At 45.4% G+C, this 27,383-nt stretch overlaps 1 protein-coding gene across 12 annotated transcripts in view; it reads right to left on the bottom strand.

Moving 5' to 3' along the window:
• LOC119162985 (tRNA (34-2'-O)-methyltransferase regulator WDR6) overlaps positions 1-27,383 on the bottom strand; it is a 996,048-nt gene that overhangs the window by 219,582 nt on the left and 749,083 nt on the right. For all 12 annotated transcript variants that reach the window (XM_075884507.1, XM_075884515.1, XM_075884512.1 and 9 more), the window contains one exon: positions 25,718-25,894. In XM_075884507.1, coding sequence (XP_075740622.1) covers positions 25,718-25,894 — 177 coding nt within the window. The remainder of the gene's footprint in view (positions 1-25,717; positions 25,895-27,383) is intronic.

Genomic DNA, 27,383 nt, shown 5'->3' with positions numbered 1-27,383 from the left:
CTGCGTTTGCGAACAAGCCTTGGAATCGGTGCTCACCCATAATAGACACGGCCGAGCCTGTGTCCACCAAAACGTTCATGGTATGCACCCTTGTCGTCGCGGTAACTGACGCGACATTGACATCCACGTAGACGCCTGTGCTCTTATCAGTACAAACCGCCAAGATGCTAATGACACTGGTAGCATCCTCTTCCGGAACGATTTCCTGGACCTCTGCAGAATACCCTTCTCGGCCGTGACGGTAGCTGCGACATGCTCTCTTAAAATGGCCGCGGCGTCCGCAGGCAAAACATGTGCGACCGCGCGCAGGACATTCCGTAGGCGAACACCGTGCTGCGCCGCAGTTTCCGCAGGCATTTACATTTCTAGGCCCGGGGACAGCAGCGGCGGCGGCATTCATATCAGGTGAAGGTGCGCTGTACGCCCGTGAGCAGCTGAAGTGGCGACGGCCCGGGAGGCGTGTGCCATTATCGCCGTTATCTCGTCGATCGTGCCTGGCTGAGCTGTCTCGCAACTGCTGCTGAGCACAGGATTGGCGAAGGCTTCGGATTCACGCTGGGTTTGCTCACGAAGCCGTGCTACCTTGACCGCATAATCGAACGTAAGGTTATCGCCCGCCAGCAGCAATCGCTCTCATAGCCGTGGGCACGTGACGCCTGCTACGAACTGTTCACACAGGTTTTCGTCCGCTTGAGTGGCAAAATTGCAAAGAGCTGCTAACTCCCGAAGCGCTACGGCGAAATCAGTGATGGGCTCACCCTGCAGTTGACGACGCTCCCGGAATCGATGGCGTTGAAGGCGGACGTTGCAAGGGGCGGCGAAATGCTTCGAAAGCATCTCAACGGCTACGTCGTACTCGTCGGGTGGGCGTAGGGCTTCTGTGGTCATGTCTTGCGTTCCAGTAGGTGCAGTGGTTCCGATGATTCCAGCGGCGGCATCTGGCGTGGCCGTGACACCGAGTGCAGCACTTGTTGTCTCTGCCTTGGTTTGCGTCGTACTAGGTGGAAGCGCGTCGAAAATGCGCTGTCCTTCCGTCCCAAGACAGTGCAGCAGGAGGGCTCGGCGACGGGGTGCGGGTAGCTCGTTCGCTCCGAACGCCAGCAGAAACGTTTTGAACAGTCGTAACCATCGGGCCCATGGCACGTCGGGCGTGCCGGGGGTGGCCAGAAAAGGAGGAGGTGGCAAAATGCCCGTGGTCGCCAGAATGTCGTGTAGCCGGCACGGCGACACGTGAAAGTAACCACGCTACACCACTGTACGATCCATGACAATAACCCTGTTTAATCAGCGAGTATCGTTTATATACACACGAGCGCAGTGGCACCATCTATTGTGAGTCCAATGACTCAGAAGGCCATCTGGTGTAAACGCACAACACTACATCTTCATTAACCTTTATACCTAACTGTTCCCATTCTAGGCCTCTGAGAACTTCCTGTGGTTCCGATGATTCCAGCGGCGGCATCTGGCGTGGCCGTGACACCGAGTGCAGCACTTGTTGTCTCTGCCTTGGTTTGCGTCGTACTAGGTGGAAGCGCGTCGAAAATGCGCTGTCCTTCCGTCCCAAGACAGTGCAGCAGGAGGGCTCGGCGACGGGGTGCGGGTAGCTCGTTCGCTCCGAACGCCAGCAGAAACCTTTTGAACAGTCGTAACCATCGGGCCCATGGCACGTCGGGCGTGCCGGGGGTGGCCAGAAAAGGAGGAGGTGGCAAAATGCCCGTGGTCGCCAGAATGTCGTGTAGCCGGCACGGCGACACGTGAAAGTAACCACGCTACACCACTGTACGATCCATGACAATAACCCTGTTTAATCAGCGAGTATCGTTTATATACACACGAGCGCAGTGGCACCATCTATTGTGAGTCCAATGACTCAGAAGGCCATCTGGTGTAAACGCACAACACTACATCTTCATTAACCTTTATACCTAACTGTTCCCATTCTAGGCCTCTGAGAACTTCCTGTAAGCACGCTGCTAATAGCATTGGAGAAATTGTATCCCCCTGCCTTACTACCTTCTTCACTGATATTTTGTTGCTTTCTTTATGGAGTACTATGGTAGCAGTAAATCACCTGTAGATTTATTTAAAATGTTTATATATGCTTCGTCAGCACCTTGACTTCGCATGCTTGCATGACTGCTGATATTTCTACTGAATCAAATGCCTTTGCGTAATCTATCAAAGCTATGTACAGTGGTTGGCTGTATTCTTAGCATTCCGCTATTACCTGATTGATAGTATGAATGTGGTCGACTGTTGAGTAGCCTGTCTGAAATCCTGCTTGTTTCTTTGGTTGATTGAAATTTAATGTTGTCTTAATGCTGTTAGCAATTACCTTTGTAAATATCTTGTATACGAAAGAGAGCGAGCTGATCGGCTTGTAATTCTTCAAGTCCTTGTCATCACATTTCTTATGCATTAATATGATGTTAGCATTCTTCCAAGATTCTGGTACTCTTCTCATCAGGAGACACTTCATAAACAGGGTGGGTAGTTTTTCTAACACAATCTGTTTTTGGTCTTTCAGCAGATCTGATGTTATCTAATCCTCACCAGAAACTTTGCCTTTTTGCATTCCTTCCAAGGCTTTTTTGACTTATTTTATCATTACTGGTAGGATGCTATCTGGTTTACTGCCAGTTCTGAGTTCCCTAAACTTAGACACTAATTCATATTTAAAACCAAGGAACACTCGCACCGTCAGGGGTAGCCATGTGGGCCAGTTTCTCGCAATTAATGCCAGGGTAGACGGTTTTAAATATTCGTTCCTACCGAAAACAATAGAAGACTGCCCTTCAACAGGCTGCGATTTCCGCAGTCATAGTTAATCAATTTGAGTTGTCCTTGCTTCGTCATTATTCACTTATAAGTGATTAATAGCTGCTGTAACGTTTTATTCGTGTGTTCTTGCATTTTCTTGTGCTCCTGCCTTGCGCACGCGCTGTACACGTGTTTCTTGGTGCAATTCCTGCGCATTCCACTGCAGAACACTTGCTGCACCGCTTGTATGCGGGGATGTTGTGCGTGGCCAATGAGACCTCAGTTGTTGAACACGTGTTGCTTGTCTTCGTTGTCGCTATAGCTTGCCACTGCGTGCAAATGGTATCTGTGCTCAAATTTGCTCTTGGATTTGTCTACAAAAATGCGTCTTTATATCGGGCTGAGAAGTATTTATAGTGTTATTTCTTTTGTTGTCTACCACCCTGTAATGACCCCACTGCGGGGCTAACAGTATCAAGAAATAAATAAATAAATAAATGAGGTCATGGTTGTCTCGGCGACTGTACATATCGCTGTAAAACTTCTCCGCTATTATAACTATCCTATTCATATTGGTATTTACTTTGCCTTCCTTGTCCCTTAGTGCATACATCTGGTTTTCGAATATCCCAAGTTTCCTCTTCCCTGCATTTATGCTTCCTCCGTTCTTTGAAGCATGTTCAATTTTCTCCGTGTTATAATTTATTACATTGGATACCTTACGCTTATTAATCAGCTTCGAAAGCTCTGAAATTCTATTTTATTTGTTGTATTCGAGGCATTCATGCTTTGACACTTCTTAATGGGTTTCTTTGTCTTCTGGGAGAGCTTGCCAGTGTCCTGTCTAAGTATCATACCTCCAACTTCCACTGCACACTCCTTAATGATTCTCGTCAGATTATCATTCATTGTATCTATCCTAAGGTTGGTTTCCTCACTAAGAGCCGAGTACCTGTTCTAAAACGAGACTCTGTATTCCTGTACTTTCTCTCTCAGTGCTAGCTCATTGATTGAATTCTTGCGTATCAGTTCCTGTCTTTACCCCTTCAATTCTAGGCGAATTCGAGACGGTACCATTCCATGGTCACCGCATCGTATCTTGCCAAACACATCAACATCATGCATGATGCCTGGGTGTGCACTCAGTATAAAATTTATTTATTTCTTACTTGGGATGGGATGCGTAAGCTCCAAAAAGCCTCTGGGAGTGTGCATGTGACCATATGCACAGTCCAAGAGGTCTGGGGGCAGTCTCGTGGGATTGAAAGAAGGTTAGTGGAGGCCAACTATGTGATCAAGGGTATGAGCCGCCAACTCGGATACAGCCTAATAGAGGTGAACCAAGACGTGTACGAGCCCAGCGCTCACCCCTTTGCACAGGATGGCATTCACTACAGTGTTGCGACGGGCAGGAGGGTCGGTAACAGAATGGGTCGCCAAGCCATAGCCTTTTTAGGGGGACCCAGAGCCCTGAGGCCAACAGTGTAGCCAAAGACGGACCTAAAGGGGCACAAATATTCAAGCCACACGGAGTCCGTGGGAGAAGAAATCGACGTAAGCACAAGGGCCGAGCTAAGTGAGGTATGGGCTATATTAACATGCAGGGTGGCAGGAATAGGTTAAAGTGGGAAAAGATAGAAAAGCAGTCTAGGCAGGAGGAATTGATGGTATATGGGGTTGTGGAGACATCTTCGGGACATGGAGCAACCACCTCGCAATCCAAACTACGCATGGGAATATATGTATTTCAGTAGAACAGAAAGCTGCAAAAAAGGGGGTGGAATTGGTGCATTCATACACGTTAGCATAGAGTCAAGCAGGGGTGCATGGAACATTTATGGTTAAGAGGGAAAGTAGCTGGGCAGATGACACTCCTTTGTTTGGTGTACTTGTGGACGAGAGCAAAGGCTAGAGAGGAAAACCAGGCAATGGTGGAGTGTATATCGAAGGACATTGAGCCGTTAGGAGGAGAGTGCGAGATAATTATACCAGGAGATATTGCCACGTAAGAGTGAGGATAGCCCGAAGACAGGAGACCGGGAGGCTCGTAGAAATAGAAGCAGATCCGTTTATTTGGCGGACTTGCGCCCACTAAAGGAAAGCAGACACATCGGCTTAGCGGGTGGCGAACAGCATGTTCGACGGCCGTCGGGGAACAGAATGTCCCACTGGATTGCAAGGCACGTTCGCCATCCGAGATACAGTCGCCGTAGCATCTGGCGCTATCTCGTTATTAACGAATGGTGAATGTGCGGGCCACGATCTTCGCAGATGAATCGCGGTGCATCCTGGACCACGATAAGCCCGCCTACCGGCAGTATCGGCATGCGCAACACTATCCGCAATACGCTTCGCGGCATTGCTCCCCTCCTCAACGTAAGCATCAACCCGATGCTTTGTTTAAAATAAAACCAAAACAAAAGGACAGCCTGTGCGAAGGTAAATGGCAAATAAGCACGAATCACGCACACATAAACAAAACAAGAGATGCAAACAGGGAGCGTCCTTTAGCGCGCATGATAAGGCTTCAAACGGGCGGCGTGTACCACTTCTTGTCGTGCGCGGCATCGTTGGGATGAGCTAGCCCCATCAGGGACCACCTCATAGTCCACTTCACCACTTGACGGATGACTTTGTATGGGCCGAAATAACGGCGCATGAGTTTTTCGCTTAATCCGCGGTGGCGAACGAGCGTCCAAACCCAGACTCTGTCACCTGGCCTGTATGTTAAATCGCGTCTCCGCAGGTTGTAGCGTCTTGGGTCGTTTCGCTGTTGGTCTTTTATGCGCACACGAGCATGCTGCCGGGCTTCTTCTGCGCGCTGAAGGTAGGCGGCCACGTCTGGGTTGTTTTCATCGGTGACATTAGACAGCATGGCATCCACGGTAGTAACGGCATCCCTCCCGTGGACGAAATTAAATGGTGTCATTTTAGTAGTCTCCTGCACCGCGGTGTTGTAGGCGAAGACCACGTAAGGCAGAACTAAGTCCCAGGTCTTGTGTTTTGCGTCCATGTACATAGCGAGCATATCGGCAATGGTCTTGTTCAAGCGTTCCGTGAGACCGTTTGTCTGCGGATGGTACGCAGTTGTTCTTTGGTGATCTGTATGACTGTAATGTAAGATTGCCTGAGTAAGATCAGCCGTAAACGCCGTTCCCCTGTCTGTTATTAGTACCTCAGGTGCGCCATGACGGAGGAGAATGGATTCGACAAAAAATTTGGCAACTTTTACGGCTGTGCCGTTCGGAAGGGCCTTAGCTGCAGCGTATCGGGTAAGGTAATCAGTGGCCACTGTGATCCACTTGTTACCGGATGTTGACGTGGGGAAAGGTCCAAGCAGGTCCATACCAATCTGTTGGAATGGTCTCGACGGGGGTTATATTGGCTTGAGAAATCCAGCTGGTTTTGTTGGAGGTCTCTTCCGGCGCTGACATTCACGGCAACTCTTGAGGTACCGCGCAACATCTGCAGAGAGGCGAAGCCAATAGTATCGCTATTGAATTCTGTGGAGTGTGCGTGTAAAACCGAGGTGGCCTGCAGTGGGTTCGTCATGTAACGCTTGTAAAATTTCTTCTCTGAGGCTGCTTGGGACGACAAGAAGGTAAGCTGCCCTATTCGGTGCGAAGTTCTTTATTTATTTATTTATTTATTTATTTATTTATTTCATCATACTGTGGGCCGAGTGCCGGCCCAAAGCAGGAGGGGCATACATATCACCGACATCAACGTGAACAAGCGAATCCAGAATTTACACACTCAAAAAAAGGTTGAATAGACAGACGAACAATTGCTTGTGCAAGCGGCACTACAATAACGCGTTCATAGGTAAGGTTACAAAGTGGACGCAAATGAAAAGGCGCATAAAACAACCAACACATCAGACAATAAAAAAAAAAAAAAAAACACTGGAATCATATATTCACTAACAAATATTCCTCTAGACAGTGATGAAAATCGTGTGCTTGAACGACGAACTCTGGTAGACTATTCCATTCCGATATAGTTCTCGGAAAAAAACTATTATAAAAAGCAACAGTACGAGCAAATATAGGCTTCAATGCATGGGTCGACGTGTGACGCGTTCTTCTTGATGTCAACTGCCCTAGAAATGACGGTGGCGTTATATTCATCCTTTTGCACAGAATGCTCTGCAGGAAAAATAAACGGGCTATCTTCCTACGTGTTTCCAGGGGCGTAATCTGATTATTCTGCATTAGCTCTGAGATAGCCTCGTGTCTCCTATACTTTCCAAAAATAAAGCGAACTGCTTTCCTTTGAATTCTCTCGAGCTGGTGAATGTCTTTTTTTGTATATGGGTCCCAAAGCGCACATGCGTATTCTAGTTTTGGCCTTACTAACGCTAAATACGCCAAAAGCTTGATATTAGAAGGCGTGTCCTTAATTTTGCGTCTAAGAACGCATAGTTTACGAAACGCCGAGGAGCTAATATCTGTTATATGAGCCGTCCACGTTAAATCGTTGGTCAGTGTGACGCCTAAATACCGGTATTGCGTAACCTGCGGAATCACTGACTGATTTAGGCGGTATTCGAATATGCTTGGTTGCTGTTTTCTTGAGATGCGGAGTAGCACTGACTTTGAAGCATTTTTTTGCATTTTAGAGTCCCCACACCACTGATCTATTTTCAACAGTGATTCCTGGAGAACTTCGTGATCGTTAATTGAATTTATTTCTTTGAATATAATGCAGTCATCTGCAAATAACCTTATGCTAACTGATTCCGGTAATATTTCTGTTATATCGTTTATGAAAATAATAAATAGCAACGGACCGAGCACACTGCCCTGTGGTACTCCAGACAGAACTGCCAAAGTAGGTGATAAACAGCCATTTATGTCTACAAATTGTGATCTTTTTCGCAGATATGCAGTAATCCAATTAACAAGGTATTGAGGAAGCCCAAGAACACTTAGTTTGTGAAGCAACTTCGCATGTGAAACTTTATTGAATGCCTTACAGAAATCTAGTAGGAGCACATCTACCTGTCCAGATCTGTCTAGTATTGCTGCGAATTCGTGGACTGTAGTTACGAGCTGAGTAACAGCCGACATTCCCTGCCTAAAACCGTGCTGATGCTGAGACAGAATGTTATTCATTGTTAAAAAATCAAGAATTTCACCGGCTACAATGTGCTCAAGAAACTTGCATGATGTACATGTGACAGACACTGGTCAATAGTTTCCTACAATGCATTTGTCACCTTTTTTGTGGATAGGCACTACTCTGGCATTGTGCCAATCCTCTGGTACATCCCCAGACTGTAATGACACTTGGAATATTCTCGTCATGTATTCTGCTATTTGATCAGCATAACGGTTTAGAAATACATTAGAAAGACCATCTGGTCCAGCACTTTTTCTAATTTTTAGATTACGTAGCATTTTCAGAACACCCTCCACCGACACCACGGGAACATCTCCGATAGAAGAATTGGACACAGATGTCGCTGTAGTGTCGCTATCGTTAATAAATACGCTCTGAAAATATTCGTTAAAGCACTTGGCTATTACCACCTCATCCGTCACTAGTTCTCCATCAAATTTAACTTCTTTTATGCAATCTTTACGGTTGGAAAGAAAACGCCAGAACTTCTGTGGATCGTTCTTAATGTACTCTAGGAGTGTGGTCTTGAAATACTTTCCCTTTGCTAGGGCAATCTTAGCGGTTAAGGAATGTTTAAGCTCTCGAAATGTTTGTGTTCCGGTCTTATGCTGCTTACAGAGTCTTTTTAATTTTCGTTTGATCTGAATGATCTCGCGGCTGATCCAAGGGTTGCGACGCCCTTTTCTGACTCTTTTCATGGGTACAAAGTGTTCCGTACAATGATTTACAACTTCCTTAAACCTCTTCCACAAAAAATGAACATCTTCAAAGTCATGGTATACTAATTTTCTTTCCATATAATCAATAATACTTTCATCATCAGCATGTACATAGTCACGTATGTACGCTAATGAGGCAATTCTAGCACTAGCAGCATGTGGAGCACTCCAGGAAAATAACAGTAACCTATGGTCTGAAATGCCGGGCTCTATGGTAAGTGTTTCGTTTGAAAACTTTTGACTAATAAAGAAAAGATCTAGTACTGCGTTTTCTCGAGTTGGTTCCTGTACAACTTGGTCGAGGTTCATTGCTAAAAGTATATCTAATACAACATTGCAGGTTGCATATTTTTCCGATCTAAGTTGCTTCCAATCTATGTCGGGCAGATTAAAATCACCAGTAATAATAACATTACGATTTCGATGCGGCAACAGAAAATCATACAATTCTTCAAGATACGAATCAGCGGCATCAGGTGGCCGATAAACTGCGCAAAGCAGGAATGTGAAACCCAATATTTTTACATTTAAAAAAAAATTGCCCGCAGCTTCCCTCGGGGGAACACTGAGGAGGATGCGGAGCATATAATTGGTTAACGGGGTGTTAAAGTGCGACTTACTTGGGTCGATGGCTAAATTGGTTAACGTGGTTGTGAAATGGGGTGTTAAATTGCGACTTACTTGGGTCGATGGCTAAATTGGTTAACGTGGTTGCAGGAGGGGGTGTTAAATGAGTGAACATGTACACACGTATGCGAAAGGGCGGCGCTGGTCGAAGGGACGTCGATCATTGTGTTTGTGGATTCGTTGGAATTCATTTCACCGCGACCTTGGACATCGACGCGCCGTACAAACCAACCGACGAGCGGCAACTGAGCGAGCGAGCGCCGACCTTGAGTATATATACAGCGCGACGGCGCATGCACTGTCAGCTGTCGAATGTTCGAGAAGGGGGAGAAGCGCAACGGCGCATGCGCGTGCGTCAGCTGCCGATGTTCTCGAAGCGCGACGGCGCATGCGCGCGCGTCAGCTGCCGATGTTCTTGAAGCGTGACGGCGCATGCGCGCTACATTATACAGCTAGCGAATGTTCGTGAAGAGGGGAAGCGCACGCGGTGTGTAGAGGAGGAAGGGTGCACAGATGGTGGAGGAGTGAAGCGCGCGCGGTGTGTAGAGGAGGAAGGGATACACAGATGGTGGAAGAAGGAGGAGGAAGCTTGCGGACGGCGCCGCACTACAAGCCTCGAGTATTAGATGCTCCGCATCTAATAAACTTTCATGGTTTGGAATCTCGTCCATGAAAGTAACAGCTATATTTTCTTTCGCTACAACCGCAACACCACCACCTCTTGAAACTCGATCTTGTCTGTACAACTTGTAACCTGGTGGTACAATTTCGTCACTACTTATTTTGTCTGAAAGCCACGTTTCAGAGATTACAACAAGTTGTGCATTGTAACTAAGCAGCAGCAATTCTAGTTCATCTATCTTATTTACAATACTTCTTGCATTCAGAGAGAGGATGCGCAGTTGCTGTGGCACCTGGCATAGCTATCTGTCATCCTGTACATCAGCCATTTGCTTTAACAAAACACGTCCGTTTGAGGCATCGCTCCAGACATAGAATGAATTATCAATACGCAGCCTGTCGTTCACTAAGGAAACCTTCTTTCCGTTCTCTTTATCTGTTTTAGCACTTTGCCACAAGTTCTTTCGTTTCCTTCGCATTTCAACAGAGAAGTCGTTTTGAAGGAATATACGACTTCCTTTCAACTTCCCTGATTTACGTAAGACTTCTTGTTTTTCCAAGTAATTTTGAAAGTACAAGATGACTGGACGGTTTGATGACGACTTTCCTAGTCTATGTATTCGCGCGACAAACGAACAGCAAACCCCAAGCTTGTCTTCAATTATTTCCTTAATAACTTTCTGCCTGAGCGTCTCGGGTGTTTCGTCTTTGGTTTCTTTAATTCCAAACACTACAAGATTAGATCTTCTACTCCGGTCTTCCAGTTCCACCAACTTTTTTTGGTGCGCTCTCATAGTTTCTTGAATTTCCCTTAGGTTTACATTGGAGCTAGCCATAGCATTAGTCTTCTTTGTTACTTCCTTAATTTCTTTTTCCACTTGCGACATTCTGTCCGTCAGGGACTCTATGTTTTTATCAGTTTCATCTAGTCTTTTTATGACGTCAGCCAAGTCGTTTCGTATAGCCTTCTGTCCGTCTATAAGCGTTTGAAGCATCTTAGCGACATCAGGACCAGGGTTTTCTTCAACGTCCCCGCAGAGCAAAAGTTTACAGACATGAAAGCACTGCAATAAAATTCTCAGAAGTCTATGTGGGCACGGCACAATCAAAATGCATCGATCGTCACTCTTGTATGAACAGTAATAACTAACCTGAAAGCACAATAAAGAACGCATGTTCAGAGCTCTGCCGACTGTGGTTTCGCCGGGCCCACTGAAGTTTTCGGTCATCAGCGTCGGGTATATGAGCAGCTTCACTGGTGACGTCACTCCCCAGGCTCCCGTGGTGGCGCTGACTGGATCCAGTGTTATGCGGCGGTAGCTGTAATCTGCACTGTCAGTCGCTGTCGTGATAGCCTCTGTAGCTGGTCGTTGCGTGTCCGAAGTTGGTGCCGCCGATACGACGGATAGCAGTAGTGCCTGAAAGCACAATAAAGAACGCATGTTCAGAGCTCTGCCGACTGTGGTTTCGCCGGGCCCACTGAAGTTTTCGGTCATCAGCGTCGGGTATATGAGCAGCTTCACTGGTGACGTCACTCCCCAGGCTCCCGTGGTGGCGCTGACTGGATCCAGTGTTATGCGGCGGTAGCTGTAATCTGCACTGTCAGTCGCTGTCGTGATAGCCTCTGTAGCTGGTCGTTGCGTGTCCGAAGTTGGTGTCGCCGATACGACGGATAGCAGTAGTGCCTGAAAGCACAATAAAGAACGCATGTTCAGAGCTCTGCCGACTGTGGTTTCGCCGGGCCCACTTTTTAACAACCACCCCGTTTTGCACACAGAAGGAGGATATCCCACGCTTGAACAGTGCAGGCAGTATGGAGGCCTTTCCTTGCGCACATAGAAGATATAGATGGGTATACCGACACGACAGGAAAAATTATCATGGATATGTGTAAAAGGCATGATTTGATCATTTTCAACAGTACCGAGAAGTGTGAAGGGCAAATAACATGGGAGGTAGGAAGGCTGCAGTCGACGATAAATTACACACTAATGTCACGTAGGATGTATGATAAGCTCGAGGAAATGCACATAGATGAAGGTGGCCCCAGAAGTTTGGGTAGTGATCACAAACGTATCAAGCTAAACTTTGGAAGAGCAGTGAAAGTGGGAAAGAGACAACATGAGCAACTGCAGGAAAATTTTTATTCAGAAAGGCAAATAAAAATAGCTACTAAACAAATTGAGAAAGTAATCTGTTGAAGATAATAAAACAGTGTGGACATACACGAATCTAATTAGACTGTTTGAGCTAGAGCTCGATAAAGCATGTGACAAGTCACCCAAGAAATGAAGACACAAACCCAAAAGTTGGTGGGATGAGGAAGTTAAGAGAGCCGTAGCAAAACGTCAGGAAGCCTCTAGGGAACAGAGACATGCTAAGCAGCGGGGTGACTAAGGTTGCACGGCGGGCTTGTTGGTTATTAATGTTGTTTGAGGTATAGCGCATAAAGGACGGGACAGAGAAGAAGACACAGAACACATGCACGGCGCTAACTTTCAACAATGCGGTTTATTCCGAGAAAACACAATACTTATACCCAAACATGGCGCGTCACAACATGCTAGAACCAGAAAATAGTGATCTACTGCAACTCATCTGACATCCAAATAATCCAATACTTGCAATGATAATGATACTGATGGCTTACTTATACATGCGTCCCCAAACTTAGCAATGAATTTCGCTTCTATGATGAGCCTTGTCATTTGGTTAGTGCTTCTTCCGATTATGCTGGTGCGATTAAAGAGGGGTTGGCACTCGCATTCTTTGCAGTGAATTGCAAGAAAACCCTCAGGCTGTGCCTTGGCCACGTTATTCTTGTGTTCATTCAGCCTATCACTGATGCATCTACCGGTTTGGCCTATATAGCATGCATCACACGTCAATGGAATCCGGCAGATGACTCCTGTGATGCACGCGACAAACCTAATACGGTGTTTCTTTTCGCACAGACCTTTCTCTGGGCGCTACGGTTTGTCTTTCGGCAAAGACTGTTTAGCTTGATGGGTGCAGAGAAAACTACTTGAAGTTGCAATGTTCTGCTAATTTCTTCAGGTTATGTGAAACACCATGAATATATGGGATTACAGCTAATCCTTCCCTTGCAGACGTAGCACGCATTTCCGCGGCTCCGTCGGAGCGGATTTGCCTCAGAAGGCTTCCCGCGACAGAAATCAGGACGTGTTGTGGGTACCCCGAGTCAGCTAAACGTTTGGTTTGCTCTCTCATGCTTAAAGGCAAACAGTGCTGGCAGGACTTCTTCAGGGTGTTAGTAAGGCACATCTTAACAATTCCTCGCTTGACGAGCCTGGAGTGCGCCTAGTGATATGACAGTATAGGTTTGTTAGCATGAGGGTGATAATACCAGCATGTCTGATCATCATTGAAAACAAATCGGACATCTAATAACCGAATCACATTGTCACACGGCATTTCAAAGGACACTTCGAGGGGTTCAAGGCTCTTTTGAACAGCGACTTCGATGCTGGAACACACTTCTTCAAACTGTTCGGTTTAGCTGTCAACAAATAAAATAAAATCGCCCACAAAACGAAAATTTTTAAGAACATTTGACCCTTGATGTACATCGATGAGGTCTCTGTCTAACTGTCCAAATGACAAGGCTCATCATAGAAGCGAAATTCATTGCCAAGTTTGGGGACCCATGTATGGGTAAGCCATCGGTATCATTATCATTGAAAGAGTTGCATTATTTGAATGTCGCATCACTTGCAGTAGATCACAAATTTCTGGTTCTAGCATGTGGTTGTGACGCGCCATGTTTGGGTATAAGTATCGCTGTTTCTCGGAATAAACCGCATTGTTGAAAGTTAGCGCCATGTATGTGTTCTTTGTCTTCTTCTCTGTCCCGTCCTGGATGCGCTATACCTCGAACAGCAGGGTGAACTGACAGATGATGTTGAAAGAAAATGGGAAATCTTTCTAAGCTGTAGAAGGGATGCATCCATTCTGATCAATGAAAAGATTAGAAGAAAGGGAGCTCAGTGGCTGGCAGAAGTACATAAAAAAGATAGAAAGGTAACTGCGAAATTTTGGAACCATCTAAACTCCCTAAGAAATGAGATGAGCCTAGAGCAGAGGTTTATAACTACAGCTCAAGGTGCTAGGCTAGAAGGGAACGAAGCTATTGAATATATAAGAATAAGGTTGACAGAAAATTTCCAACAAAGAAGTGCCTTATGCACCACAATAGACAAGGATGGATCAAGTGGCGCAATGGCTATATTTTCACAATGAGAGTGGGAAAGGGCTGAGAAGAGGGTTCCTAGTAGTACATCAACAGGCCCAGACGGCATTCCAATTATGCTGATAAAGACAGGTCTGAAGTCTAAGCAGGCTTTGAGAGAGGCAGTGAGCAAAATAATAATCGATGGTGAAGTCCCCGATGAATGGAAACTTAGCACGATGAGCATGATCTATAAAGGAAAGGGGGACAAAGCTGACAAAAACAACTACCATCCTATAACAGTGACATCAATGGCCTACAGGCTGGCGATGCAGATTATAAAAGAAAGACTGCAGGCATGCATAGAGGATGAGGGGGTGCTGGGGGAACTGCAGAATGGGTTTCGGAAACACAGGAGATTGGAAGACAATCTGTTCTCACTGATGCAGTGCATCGAAATAGCAGAAAAGGAACACAGGTTCCTGTGGCTAGCATTTTCGGATATCAAGTGAGCGTACGATAGCGTGGTTCAAAAGAAATTGTGGGAAATACTGGACACCCTAGGCCTGGAAGATGGCATCACTACCTAATCTTTTAAAGGATATCTATAAAGGTAACAAGGTAGTTTTAAAGTGAAAAAAACAGGCATCCAAGCCTGCAGAGGTAAAACGGGGGCTTAGGCAGGGGTGTCTTATGTCACCCTTATTATTCATGATGCACCTACCAGGATTAGAAGCCAAATTAGAGGGAAGTGGAGTGGGCTTCAACCTCTCTTTCGTCAAACAAGGAAAACTCATTGAACAGGCACTACCAGCATTGATGTACACAGATGATATAGTGCTAATGGCCGACAACAAGGAAGATTTGCAGAGATTGATGAACATCTGCAGTAATGAGGGAGATAGGTTAGATTTCAGATTCAGTAAGGAAAAATCAGCAGTCATGATTTTTAATGACAATGAGGGTAGTGAGCTTAGAATACAGGAGGTCATGCTAGAGATAACAGATAAATACAAATATCTGAGCATATGGATATGCAATGGGGCCGAGTACGTCAGGGAACATGAAACATACGTGATGACTAAAGGTAACAGGAATGCATTGGTAATGAAAAACAGGGCACTGTGGAACTACAATAAGTATGATGTTCCGAGAGGCATATGGAAAGGGGTCATGGTTCCTGGTCTGACGTTCGGCAATGCGGTCTTGTGCATGAGATTAGAAGTTCAAGCAAGATTAGAAATTAAGCAACCTGCAATAGGTATTTTATTTATTTATTTATTTATTTATTTACATTTCACCTACATCGATAGAAATGAAAACAAATCCCAAAATGTTCTGGCGGTACTTAAAACGTTGCGGGTCAGATGCTACCGGTATTAACAAAATCCAATATAATAATCAAGTGTTCTCGGAAGATATAGACAAGGCGAACTGCCTTAATGAATATTTTCGCTCTGTATTTTCGCCAAAGACTGATGAATACTGTGATATCCCATGTGTATATCCCGTACCCTTAATGCAGCCTATTGAGCTTAGCGTGAAAGGCATTCAAGCCTTTCTCAGTAATCTCGATGAAACAAAAGCGAATGGTCCTGACGGCATTCCTCTGCGTGTTTACAAACATTGTGCTTCTCCTGTTTCTATGTATCTTCATTTAATTTACTCGAAGTCTTTATCTACTGGTGTCTTACCAGATGACTAAAAGATGGCCCACGTTGTGCAGATCCACAAAGGTGGACCCAAAAAGGAAGCTATCAACTATAAACCAATTTCATTAACATCAATTGCCTGCAAAGTACTTGAGCACATCTTGTACAAGGAAATAATGCGACATATAACGCACCACAAATTGTTAATAGAAACTCAGCATGGATTCCGAAAAGGACTATCTTGTACCACGCAGCTGGTTGAATTTTATCATGATTTATCCTCTAGTATTGATGAAAATGGGCGAATTGACTGTATTTTTCTTGATTTCTAAAAAGCTTTTGATTCGGTTTCGCATGCGCTCCTTTTGCAAAAACTTAAGTTATTTAATTTAGACATAGATGTGATAATCTGGATAGAAAATTATTTAAAGCATCGTCGCCAATTTGTTGTTTTGAATGGAAAAGCACCCAGTTATGTTGACGTGACATCATGTGTGCCCCAGGGCTCCGTTTTGGGTCCTTTGTTGTTTTTAATTTATATCAATGATATTTCGGTTGGTATCTCATCGTCTATCCGGCTTTTTGCCGATGACTGTATAGTCTACCGGAAAATTAAGAGTGAGCAGGATTTCTCCCAATTTTAAAATGACTTGGTGCGTATTCATGACTGGTGTACAACGTAGAAAATGTCTTAAAATTTTAATAAGTGCATTAACCTTTGTTTTTCAAAGAAGACAAAGAAGATCGAATTTAGATATTGTATAAATGGTGTGCCAGTTGCCACGAAGACAACTTACAAATACCTGGGTGTGTTCTTTTCTTCTGACTGTTCATGGAATGTACATGTTGATTATGTTGTCGCGAAAGCTGCGAGGATGTTAAATTTTATTCAGCGTAACTTACGATGTTCGCATCAGCGACTTAAAGAATGTGCGTATTTGACGTGTGTACGACCAGTCTTAGAGTACGCCTGCGCTGTGTGGGATCCGACGCAGGTACATCTTAGTGATAAGATAGAAAAAATACAGAACAGGGCGGCAAGGTTCGTCCTGGGACGGTATCAATGGTGGGAAAGCTCTACCGCTATGAAACAAAAATTGAATTGGGAGCTGCTTTCATCGCGTAGAAGAAAATTTCGATTAAAACTTTTATATCTAATATTTAATAATAAAACTGGAATCAATAAGGATATGTATTTACAGACGCCGTATTATTTGTCAAATCGAATTGATCATCCTTTCAAACTGAGAGAATACCGTCCCTGGACTGGATTTTTTGCAAATTCTTTTTTTGTCAGTACAATACATGAGTGGAATGGGCTCACAAGTGTAGAAGTGTCTGCTGTAAATGAAAATTTGTTTTTTTCGAATCTGTAACCCCCCTGCTATAACGCCTTCGGGCGCTGCAGGTATACTTTGAATAAAGAATAAAAAGAATTAAGAAGTCCGCACTAGAGATCTATCGAACTTTTATGCAGGAAATTGCCAAGGAAAGGATCTATGACAATACTCGGGGTAGTTCTCTACTGTTTGAGGCCAGGACGGGAGTATTGCAAACCAAGACATATCAGGCCAAATTCGAAGGGGTAGACATGGTATGCAGTGCGTGTGGAGAGGAAGAGGAAAGTGCCGAACACTTGATAATGTTCAGTAAAGGGCTTCACCCTATAGTTCAGGATGATGGCACAGAGTTTTTCAAAGCACTGGGGCTTAGGGACAGGGAGGGCAAAATAGACTTTAAGCGGGCAAAAATTAACTAGAAGGAGGTTATCTGATTGGTGGCTAAAGCCAAGGCACGAGTGAAAATTGAAAGAAATTTATTTCACCAACAAGCCCACATCGCCACTTTTGTGAAAATTGAACCCTTCACTGCAAAGTACGAATCCTCAACCTCACTATTTAAAGGAAAAAAAATAAATCTAGTTTGCGGTTCATTAAGTATTACGGCTTGGTGGCGCTAGCCACCGCCAAATCTAAAGGGCACAACCATATCCATTCATCCATTCATCCTATATGGGATTTGGGGAGAGGGAATAAAATTCTTTTGGTTTCCACTGGCCAGCAGTCCGCCTCGTTTCTTGGCTCCCGGGCAAAACATGGTGTCAGAAGTGGGATCATGCCGTTAATCTGACATGCCTAACGACGTGATATCGACCCCCGCCGAAGCCAAAGTGAACAACGTTCAGGCGGGAATATCTGGCATGTGTCCTCCAGCAAACTTCACTTTTTCTAACCCCGGAGAATAGCCCACGTGAATTGCAACGTTCCAAGACTACACCTTCGTGGCCGGCCTTCACAATGCCAGCGATGAGGCCCAGGTAAGGACACTTCTTTACTGTATGGGACCGCAAGCCAGATCTATTCTTTCGTCCTTTGGGGGAATCTGCAATAGAGACTCTTCCCTTCTGTCAAAGAAAAATTGGATTCGCACTTCGTGCACCTTGTGAATGAGATATACGAAAGTCGTCATTTTCACCGCCACATTCAGCAGCCAGGTGGATCTGTGAATGACTTTTTGATGACATTACGTAACCTCGTAAAGCGCTGCAGCTACAACAGCTCGCTTGTCGAAAACCATTTTGTTTGTAAGAGATTTGTCATGGGCATAAGTGACGAGAGGCTGTCTGATCAATTATGCCGCTGCACAAAACTTACCGCCAAAGAAGCACTGTGTTAAGCTCGCATTCATGAGGACGCAAAGAAAGAACAGTTATCCCGCCAAAGATTGACAGCGGATAACGCCCTTGCTGAAATGCTGAACATAGATTCAACCCGTCGAAATGATAAGCCCACCCCTTCGTCCCATTCTCGCTATCAGTCTGAACACTCGGCTGCACTATCATGTCGCTTTTGTGGGCATCAGCGGCATCCTCGCAAAGACTGCCCGGCCCAAAGATCAGTGCGCCGCTATTGCAGAAAAGTAGGGCATTTTGCCAAAGTTTGTATGAAGAACAAAAATGACCAGCTCGGATTTATTAAACTTCACAACACGGATTCGCGCCGAGCAAGCTACATGGAAATACTTAACGGACACCCAGCCGAGTTTAAGATAGACTCTGGGGCAGAAGTGTCTGTGGTCTCACCGTCTTTCTCAGGTCGACTGCAGGTGCTAGATTTCGTCGAAGGAGAAGTCTTAGGCACTGGTGAACAGACTTTTCGCGTTGTCGGTACCTTCAAAGCAAATTTACAGTGGCGCGACAGAGCCCCAGTGCAGACGTTGTATGTGGTTGACCGTCAGCGTACACACCTACTTGGGCAGCCTGCAATTGAAGCCCTTGGGGTCGTTCAGTTCGTGGATTCTGCGAGGACGTTCATTCCCTTAAAGCAAAAATTTTTCAGGAACTAGGAAAATTTTGGCAAGCTGAATACCGCACACGCCCCAAACCCGGTGCCCGGCCACTTTCCTCAAGTGCCTCATGGCAGATTCCAATTTCTTTGAACGACGTTGCCAAGAGAGAGCTGGATGAATTGGAGTCGCAGGATATCATATGGAAGGTAAAGACGCCAACGGAGTGGTGCTTCGGACTCGTGGTCGTGCCCAAGTCATCTGGCGACTACAGGATTTGTGTTGACCTGACGAAGCTTAATGCAGTAATTGAAAGGGAGCACTTCATATTGCCAACGGTGGAGCAGACTCTTGGGCCGTTGGGTGGACCATGGGTGTTCTCTAAGTTAGATGCGTGGTCTAGCTTTTATAAGGTGAAACTGAGTGCAGAGAGCCAAGAACTGATGACTTTTGTCACACCGTTCGGTCGGTATTGTTACAAGAGACACCCTTTTGGTATTGCCACAGCACTTGAGTACTTCCAACAGTTAATGTCAAGAATCTTTGAGCGCTTGCCTGGAGTCGTGAACATGATTTATGACATACTAATCTTCGGCAAATATTGGCAGGAGCACGATGAGCGCCTGAATGCCATCCTGGCCCGCTTGGAAGAAGAGGGTGTCACCCTCAACGAAAAAAGGTGCGTGTTTCGGGTCACCTCAGTGAAGTTCCTGGGTTTAGTGGTTGGAGCAGACAGGATTTCAACAGACCCAGACAAGGTTAAGGCTGTCAAGGACCTGCCGCCACAGACCGGCGTCAGTGGAGTACGACGGTTACTTAGAATGGCCAACCACGTTGTACGCTTCATACCTCATTTATTCGATGTCACAGAGCCCATTCTTTCTCTTTTGAACAAGAGCAGTGCCTGGAGTTGGGGTCTCAGTCAAGAAGCTGCCTTCTCACAACTGAAGTTGTTGCTAAGCTCCGACACGTACATGGCAAAATATGATTCCTGCTAACACACAGTAGTATCCGCAGATGCCAGTTCCTACGGCCTGGAAGCTGTACTCCTACAGGACCAGCCTAAAAGTAATCGACGGGTTGTTGCGTACGCTTCAAGAGCACTCACTTCCACAAAAGTGCGCTATAGCCAGACAAAAAAGGAATGTCTTGCAAGGACTTGGGCTGTTTCAAGATACGATCAGTTTCTTTATGGCCTCACCTTCAAATTAGAGACAGACCATATGCCTTTGGTTACACCTCTGGGTGACAAGGACCTAGAGCTCGTGCCACCTCGCATACAACGAATACGGATAAAACTGATGAGCTATCAGTATGTGGTGAAATATGTGCCTCGGAAATACTTAGCTACGGCAGACACTCTGTCGCGAGCATCCTCTGAAGTGCCGGGTGCCCCCATAACAAAGACGTTGAAGCTGTTCATTAGCGAAGTGTTTAAGCAATTGCCGCCTCTAGAAGCTAGACGCCTGGATGATGTGCGCAAGCATCAAGCTCAAGATGGTGTTTGCTCTGCGGTCATGACCTACTGCACGAAAGAATAGCCCGACAAAACAAAAGTGTCTCTGCAGGTTACTCCGTTTTGGAAGGAGAGGGACAGACTGAGCGTGTACGAAGGCATCGTTCAGCTGGACCAACGACTTGTGATTCCATCAGCCTTGCGCCAGGATATTCTCACCCTATTGCTCAAAGGGCATCAGGGAGTGCACGGTTGCCAAAAACGGGCCAGGGAGACTATTTGGTGCCCTAACTGTAACATGCATGTGGATCACATGGTGTTGCAGTGTGCTGTACGAGCTGAGACAAGAGTTCAGCGATCCGAGCCTATGTTGCCAATGCTTACACCTGACAGGCAATGGCATCACTTAGGCATCGATCTGTTTCAATTGAAAAGGCACGATTACGTTGTGATTGTTGATTATTATTCCAGGTTTCCCAAAGTAGTCTTCGCTAGGTCCACCACGGCACCAGCCGTCATTTCGGCAATCAAGAGCTGTATCGCCCGTTTTGGCATACTAGATGTAGTCCGAACCGACAATGAACCGCAGTTCACGTCACGTGAGTTTGCAGAGTTTGCACAGTCATATGGCTTCCGTCATGAGATCAGCAGTCCAAGGTATCTCAAGAGCAATGGAGAAGCAAAGCGCATGGTGCGCACGGTAAAAGATTTGCTCTCCGAAAGTCCTGACCCTAAACTGGCTTTGCTGTCATACCGTGACACACCCGGTCCAAACAGCATTTCTCCAGCCCAAGCCTTGATGGGAAGGAAATTGCAAACATGTCTCCTACGACTACCTGAACAACTACTGCCGTCATTACCGTGTCGTACGAGTTGCAGGGAAAAGAATACGGGTTGCAAAGCACAGCAAGCAAAGAACTACAATCGCTGTAGGGCTTCAAGTGAGCTGACCCCTCTAAGTCCTGGCGACTGTGTGTTGGTCACCGACAAGTGCTGCAGTGGGGAAATGCTTTCACAGGCCCAGCATCCACGGTCATACCTTGTTCAGACCCCCAGAAGCGTTCTGCAGCGTAATTGTCGACACCTGGTGCCTCATTCGACAGAAACGAGTTCAACACAACTAGCAGCTTCTTCGCCAGCCCTTCCCAAGAACTTGCAACCTGAAGCTCCGCGAGAACTCGTGCAGTCACAAGTAACACCACAAGAAACTGTGACGCGGACTCACAGTGGTCATATAGAAGGTCGCACTGACGTTTGAACTTGTAAGGACCTGCCCCATAAAATGTGAAAAGAAGGGATGTAGAGAGTACTGCCAGTGTTCCTTGCAGCATATGGCCACAGGAGGCACTACTGTGCACTGAGTGTGGCCACATGCCTGTTAGGAGTGCAGTCATGCAAGGTCGTGCAAGGTCGAGCAGGTTGGTTGATTTGTGGGTTTAGCGTCCCAAAACCACCATATGATTATGAGAGATGCTGTAGTGGAGGGCTCCGGATATTTCGACCACCTGGGGTTCTTTAACGTGCACCCAAATCTTAGTACACGGGCCTACACCATTTCCGTCTCCATCGGAAATGCAGCCGCCACAGCCGGGATTTGATCCCGCGACCTGCGGGTCAGCAGCCGAGTACCTTAGCCACTACACCACCGTGGCGGGGCGACTCTCATAATTATATGGTGGTTTGGGGACGTTAATCTCCTCAAATCAATCAATCAACGTCATCTATTCGTACTTTTCAACAGTCTGACTGACCGTATCACCAAACACGTTTTCTTTGGGCGAGTGAACCACGCTATCCCTTGAGCTTTGCTACGCAACACACCAACGTAGCAACACAGTTGCTACGCAACACAGCAACAGTCGCCATGGTAAAATCAAGCAGTGTCCACATACAGCTTAATCAGCAAGCTAAGGGTAAGCTCGAATACAAGCAAACAAAGTTGCGCGCGATTGTCGAAACAATTGTACTGTGGGACCGTCAAAGCCTCGCTCTGAGAGGTGATAAGGATTCGAGGCGTCTTTTTCTCGAGGGACCCTTACAGAAAGGCAGCAGCTTCATGACGCTTCTACTTCATGGAGTGAATGGACTTCATTTTCACAATGAGAGTGGGAAAGGGCTAGGCAGAGGGTTCTTAGTAGTACATCAACAGGCCCAGATGGCATTCCAATTATGCTGATAAAGACATTCGGTCCGAAGTCTCAGCAGATCTTCAGAAAAGCAGTGAACAAAACAATAATCGATAATAAAGTCCCGAATGAATGAAAACTTAGCAGGATGAGCATGATGTATAAAGAAAAGGGGACAAAGCTGACAAAAACAACTACCGTCCTATAACAGTGACATCAGTGGTCTACAGGCTGGCGATGCAGATTATAAAGGAAAGACTGCTGGCATGGATAAAGGATGAGGGGTGCTGGAGGAACTGCAGAATGGGTTTCGGAAACACAGAAGGTTAGAAGACAATCTGTTCTCACTGACACAGTGCATCGAAATAGCAGAAAAGAAACACAGGCCCCTGTGGCTAGCATTTTTGGATATCAAAGGAGCATACGATAGTGTAGTTCAAGAGAACTTGTGGGAAACACTGAATACACTAGGTGTGGAAGATGAAGTCACTAATCTTTTAAAGTATATCTATAAAAGTAACAAGGTAGTTATAAAGTGGGAAAAAAAACAGGTATCCAAGCCCACAGAGGTAAAACGGGGGCTTAGGCAGGGGTGTCCTCTGTCACCCTTGTTATTCATGATGTACCTACAAGGATTAGAGGCCAAATTAGAGGGAAGTGGACTGAGCTTCAACCTCTCTTTCATCAAACGAGGAAAACTCATTGAACAGGCACTACCAGCATTGATGTAGGCAGATGATATAGTGCTAATGGCCGACAACAAGGAAGATTTGCAGAGATTGATGAACATCTGCGTTAATGAGGGAGATAAGTTAGATTTCAGATTCAGTAAGGAAAAATCAGCAGCCATTATTTTTAATAATAATGAAGGTAGTGAGCTTAGGATACAGGAGGTCACGCTAGAGGTAACAGATAAATACAAATATCTGTGCGTATGGATAAGCAATGGGACCGAGTACCAACGGGAACACGAAATATACGTGAGGACTAAAGGTAACAGGAATGCATTGGTAATGAAAAACAGGGCACTGTGGAACTACAGTAGGTATGATGTTCTGAGAGGCATATGGAAAGGGGTCATGGTTCCTGGTCTGACATTCGGCAATGCGGTCTTGTGCATGAGATTAGAAGTTCAAGCAAGAATAGAAATTAAGAAACGTGGAATAGGTATTTCATTTATTTATTTATTTACATTTCACCTACATCGTCGTAAGGCATTACATAGGGGAGGTACACATAATAATTCGGTAGGCTTGCCTACCAAATTAGGTAGGCTTGTTTTAAGAGCTCACAGCAATACACCAAATCAGGGAGTACAAGGTGATATGGGATTGACATCATTTGAGGGCAGGGAAGCTAGCAGCAAGATGAAATTTGAGAAGCGATTGAGAGAAATGGGGAAGGAGCGTTGGGCTTGGAAGGTTTTCAGCTACTTATACATGAAGAATGTTGATACAAAATGGAGGAAGCAAACTAGAAAATTGACGGGTAAATACTTAGAAAACAGCAGGGGGCCAAACCAAAAAGAACTATCGGGTAAGAAGAAGGTGAAAAAAACGGAGACCGACATGTGGAGAATTGACATGATTAAGAAGTTCTCACTAGAGATCTATCGAACTTTTAAGCAGGAAATTGCCAAGGAAAGGGTCTATGATAATACTCGGGGTAGTTCTCTACTTTTTGAGGCCAGGACGGGAGTATTGTGAACAGAGACATATCGGGCGAAATACGAAGGGGTAAACACAGTATGCAGTGCATGTGGAGAGGAGAAAGAAACTGCCGTACACTTGATAATGTTCTGTAAAGGGCTTCACCCTATAGTTCAGGATGATGGCCCAGAGTTTTTCAAAGCACTGGGGTTTAGGGACAGGGAGGGCAAAATGGACTTTAAACGGGTAGATTTAACTAAAAGGAGGTTATCTGATTGGTGGCTAAAGTCAAGGCACAAGTGAAAATTAAACCTTTCACTGCAAAGTACCAGTCCTCAACTTCACTATTTAAAGAAAAAAAAAGATAAATTTAGTTGTTGGTTCACTAAGTATTAAGGCTAGGTGGTGATAGCCGCCACCCGATCTAAAGGGTACAGCCACATCAATACATCCATCCATCCATCCATGTATATAGGGGATTTGGGGAGAGAGAATAAAGTTCTTTTGGTTTCCGCTTGCCAGCAGTCCACCTCGTTTCTGGGCTCCCGGGCTGAACAAGAACGACTTGGCACATGAGAGCCCAGATAGAACTGAGGCTTTACTTTTTTCATGTTCCATTCCCCAAAACCCAGACACAACAAATAAAGCATGCCCGAACAGTGCCGCTTGAGGGCGCTGCCTTTTAGCTATTAACAAGTGTGGCATTCCTGCTGTTGCTTGCTTCGAAATTGTTGCTATCAGCGCTTCGGGAACGAAACGTTTATGATTACAAAACCATGCTTTTGTCATCACTGAAAGTTATCCTATTAATTTGACGCACTAAACTTACATCTGTGGTGTCTACAGTCTGAGGCGTATGGTTACGAGACAGTTATATTGCTTAGGGGCGTCGGTGGGGATACGCAGATGCTAGATTGTACTCCATCAGCAAGGACGTAGTGCTAGACCCCATGCACGCCTCATCGGCACGAGAGTTGCATAGATTGGCAACTCCACCTGAGTAGCAAAGCATTTACAGTCTTCTACTCTGCCTTCAGAAAAAAAGTTCCGCGGCTAGCTTTGCTGTATTCCCTAGTAGAGTTAAATAACTCTGGGGAGAATATTACAGTTTCTCTGCTCTTGCAGTACTCTCTATATTTCTGTAAGTGTATTCATTGCTCGTTTATTCAGCCATAGCTGACGTATTCATCCATAATGCCATATTACATTAAGAAAACAGCACTGCACTAAATGCAGGCATTCCAAAGAACCAAACTTTTTCTCAGTCCAACATATTCTAGGAATTTACTCTTTTCAATAAGTTTTCATACACTATTGAGATGGCCACCAAAATTGCTCGGACATACCGCATGCAATGACCAAATGTTAAGTTTGACCTACCATTTTCGATTTGAAGTTAAAGTTATAAAAAAGAAATTGGTTCTATTGAGGAGCTCGCGCACAGTTGTTCACAAAGGTACGTGGTGTGGATCACAATCTATAATGAATATGAACAAAAAGACTCACACTGCCTTGAGGCACTGATTCGCCAGAGGCACAGCTGAGCACGACCTCCCACTGAGGCGAGTAGCCTTTCCTCTTGACCAGGAAGATTTGAGGGACGGCAGCAAGCCAGTGCCTTGACTGACGAGATGTGGCCATACAGACGGCATGCTACACGCTGCACTAAATGTGTGTGCTCTTCTAGAAAATTGAGCACGAGTCAAGGAAGATGACCATTAGTAGATTTTAATATTCTAAAGCAACAAAGAGGTTGCCAAAAACACCATGGAGAAAGGTTTCATTGTCTGTAAAAATTAAAAAGAGGTTGCCAAAAACACCATGGAGAAGGGTTTCATTGTCTGTAAAAATTAAACGATGGTAATCAGTTGTGCTCAAGTCCACAAAAATTAAGGCTTTGCACTACAAATGGGTTAATGACAATAATTGTCCTTCCTCAATTAAAAGTACACCAAAACTCTACTGCCGAAAAAATGAACCGAAAACCTCATACATACTAAGAATGTTATAGCCATTGAGCCACCATGTCGGTGATCCTGCGCAAAAGACATGAAATCAAAACAATGTCTGGGCATTATAATAAAGGACTTGAAGCATTAAAGGAAAGTGCGCTTTCTGTGCAGAAAGCGCAGCACAGTCACAGCAAAAACTGGAAGAGGGAAGTATCCACTACGTGATAAATAATAAATTTTGTCAAGTAGGGTAGGACCAACTGCGTCAAAAAATGAAACAAATAAAAAAATACCAACAATGCAATGAGATTCAAACACAGCCTTTCTGTGTGGCAACCACACATTCAACTACACGTCCACGCCTGTGCTTGAATCCCAGTTGCGAACAGGCCCTATGTTAGCCTCATGTCGGGTACGGAGTCGTGTTAACATTTGAAATAGAGCACTTCAGAAGGGTAAAGTAACAACCAGGTGCCACACAACGCGAATCGCACCATGAGTGGGTCGTTGAATGCTTCCAAGGCATTACCAGAGGCTCAGCCAGAATTTTGAATCGTCATCAGCCACAACAAAGAGCGCATATTGCCTTACAAGTGTGCAGCGAGTTTCACGCTTCTCCAAAGAATAATGAATTAAGGCACAGTGAGTGCATGCACACTTCACAAAAATTAAGATGATTTGTGCGTAGTAGATGCTGTGCAAATGCACGGCACCACAGTCGACATCCGCTGCTGTGTGAGAGGGGTTAATACTCATTTCCACTCCCCCAGCGCGACAGACAGCGGAAGAGGGAAGAGCCACGTCAGGATATGAGAACGGCAGAAATAAGCCACAAAGCCCGCGCAATGGTGGCAGGCTAGCCTCAATTCCCACATCCCCCTCTGCTAAATTTGCCCTTTACCGGTCTGCAAAGGCAGCCGGATGTCACCTATGCAGTTAAAATGACACTGCTATGAGCAACAGCTAACCTTAGTCCAGCCCTGTAACTGCTGCTAAAAAAAAACGATGACAAAGAAGAAACACAAATAATAAAATAAATAGACACTGCAAAATGTTTGCGAAAGGGAGTAAGGAAAGTAAGGCTAGTGTTTGTGGTGCGGAGGCAGGATCGCATCCAATGCGCGGAGGGGCAGTAAAGAGTGATAATGGTCGCTGAGTGCGATGCCCATGTGCAAGATCAGAGGCACAGGGGCTCCCTGATGTCTCGTGGCTGCTGTCGA

This window comes from Rhipicephalus microplus, unplaced genomic scaffold (assembly GCF_043290135.1).
Source record: "Rhipicephalus microplus isolate Deutch F79 unplaced genomic scaffold, USDA_Rmic scaffold_34, whole genome shotgun sequence".
In the NCBI taxonomy this organism is placed as follows: Eukaryota; Metazoa; Arthropoda; class Arachnida; order Ixodida; family Ixodidae; genus Rhipicephalus; species Rhipicephalus microplus.
This window is presented reverse-complemented; position numbering and strand designations above follow the sequence as displayed.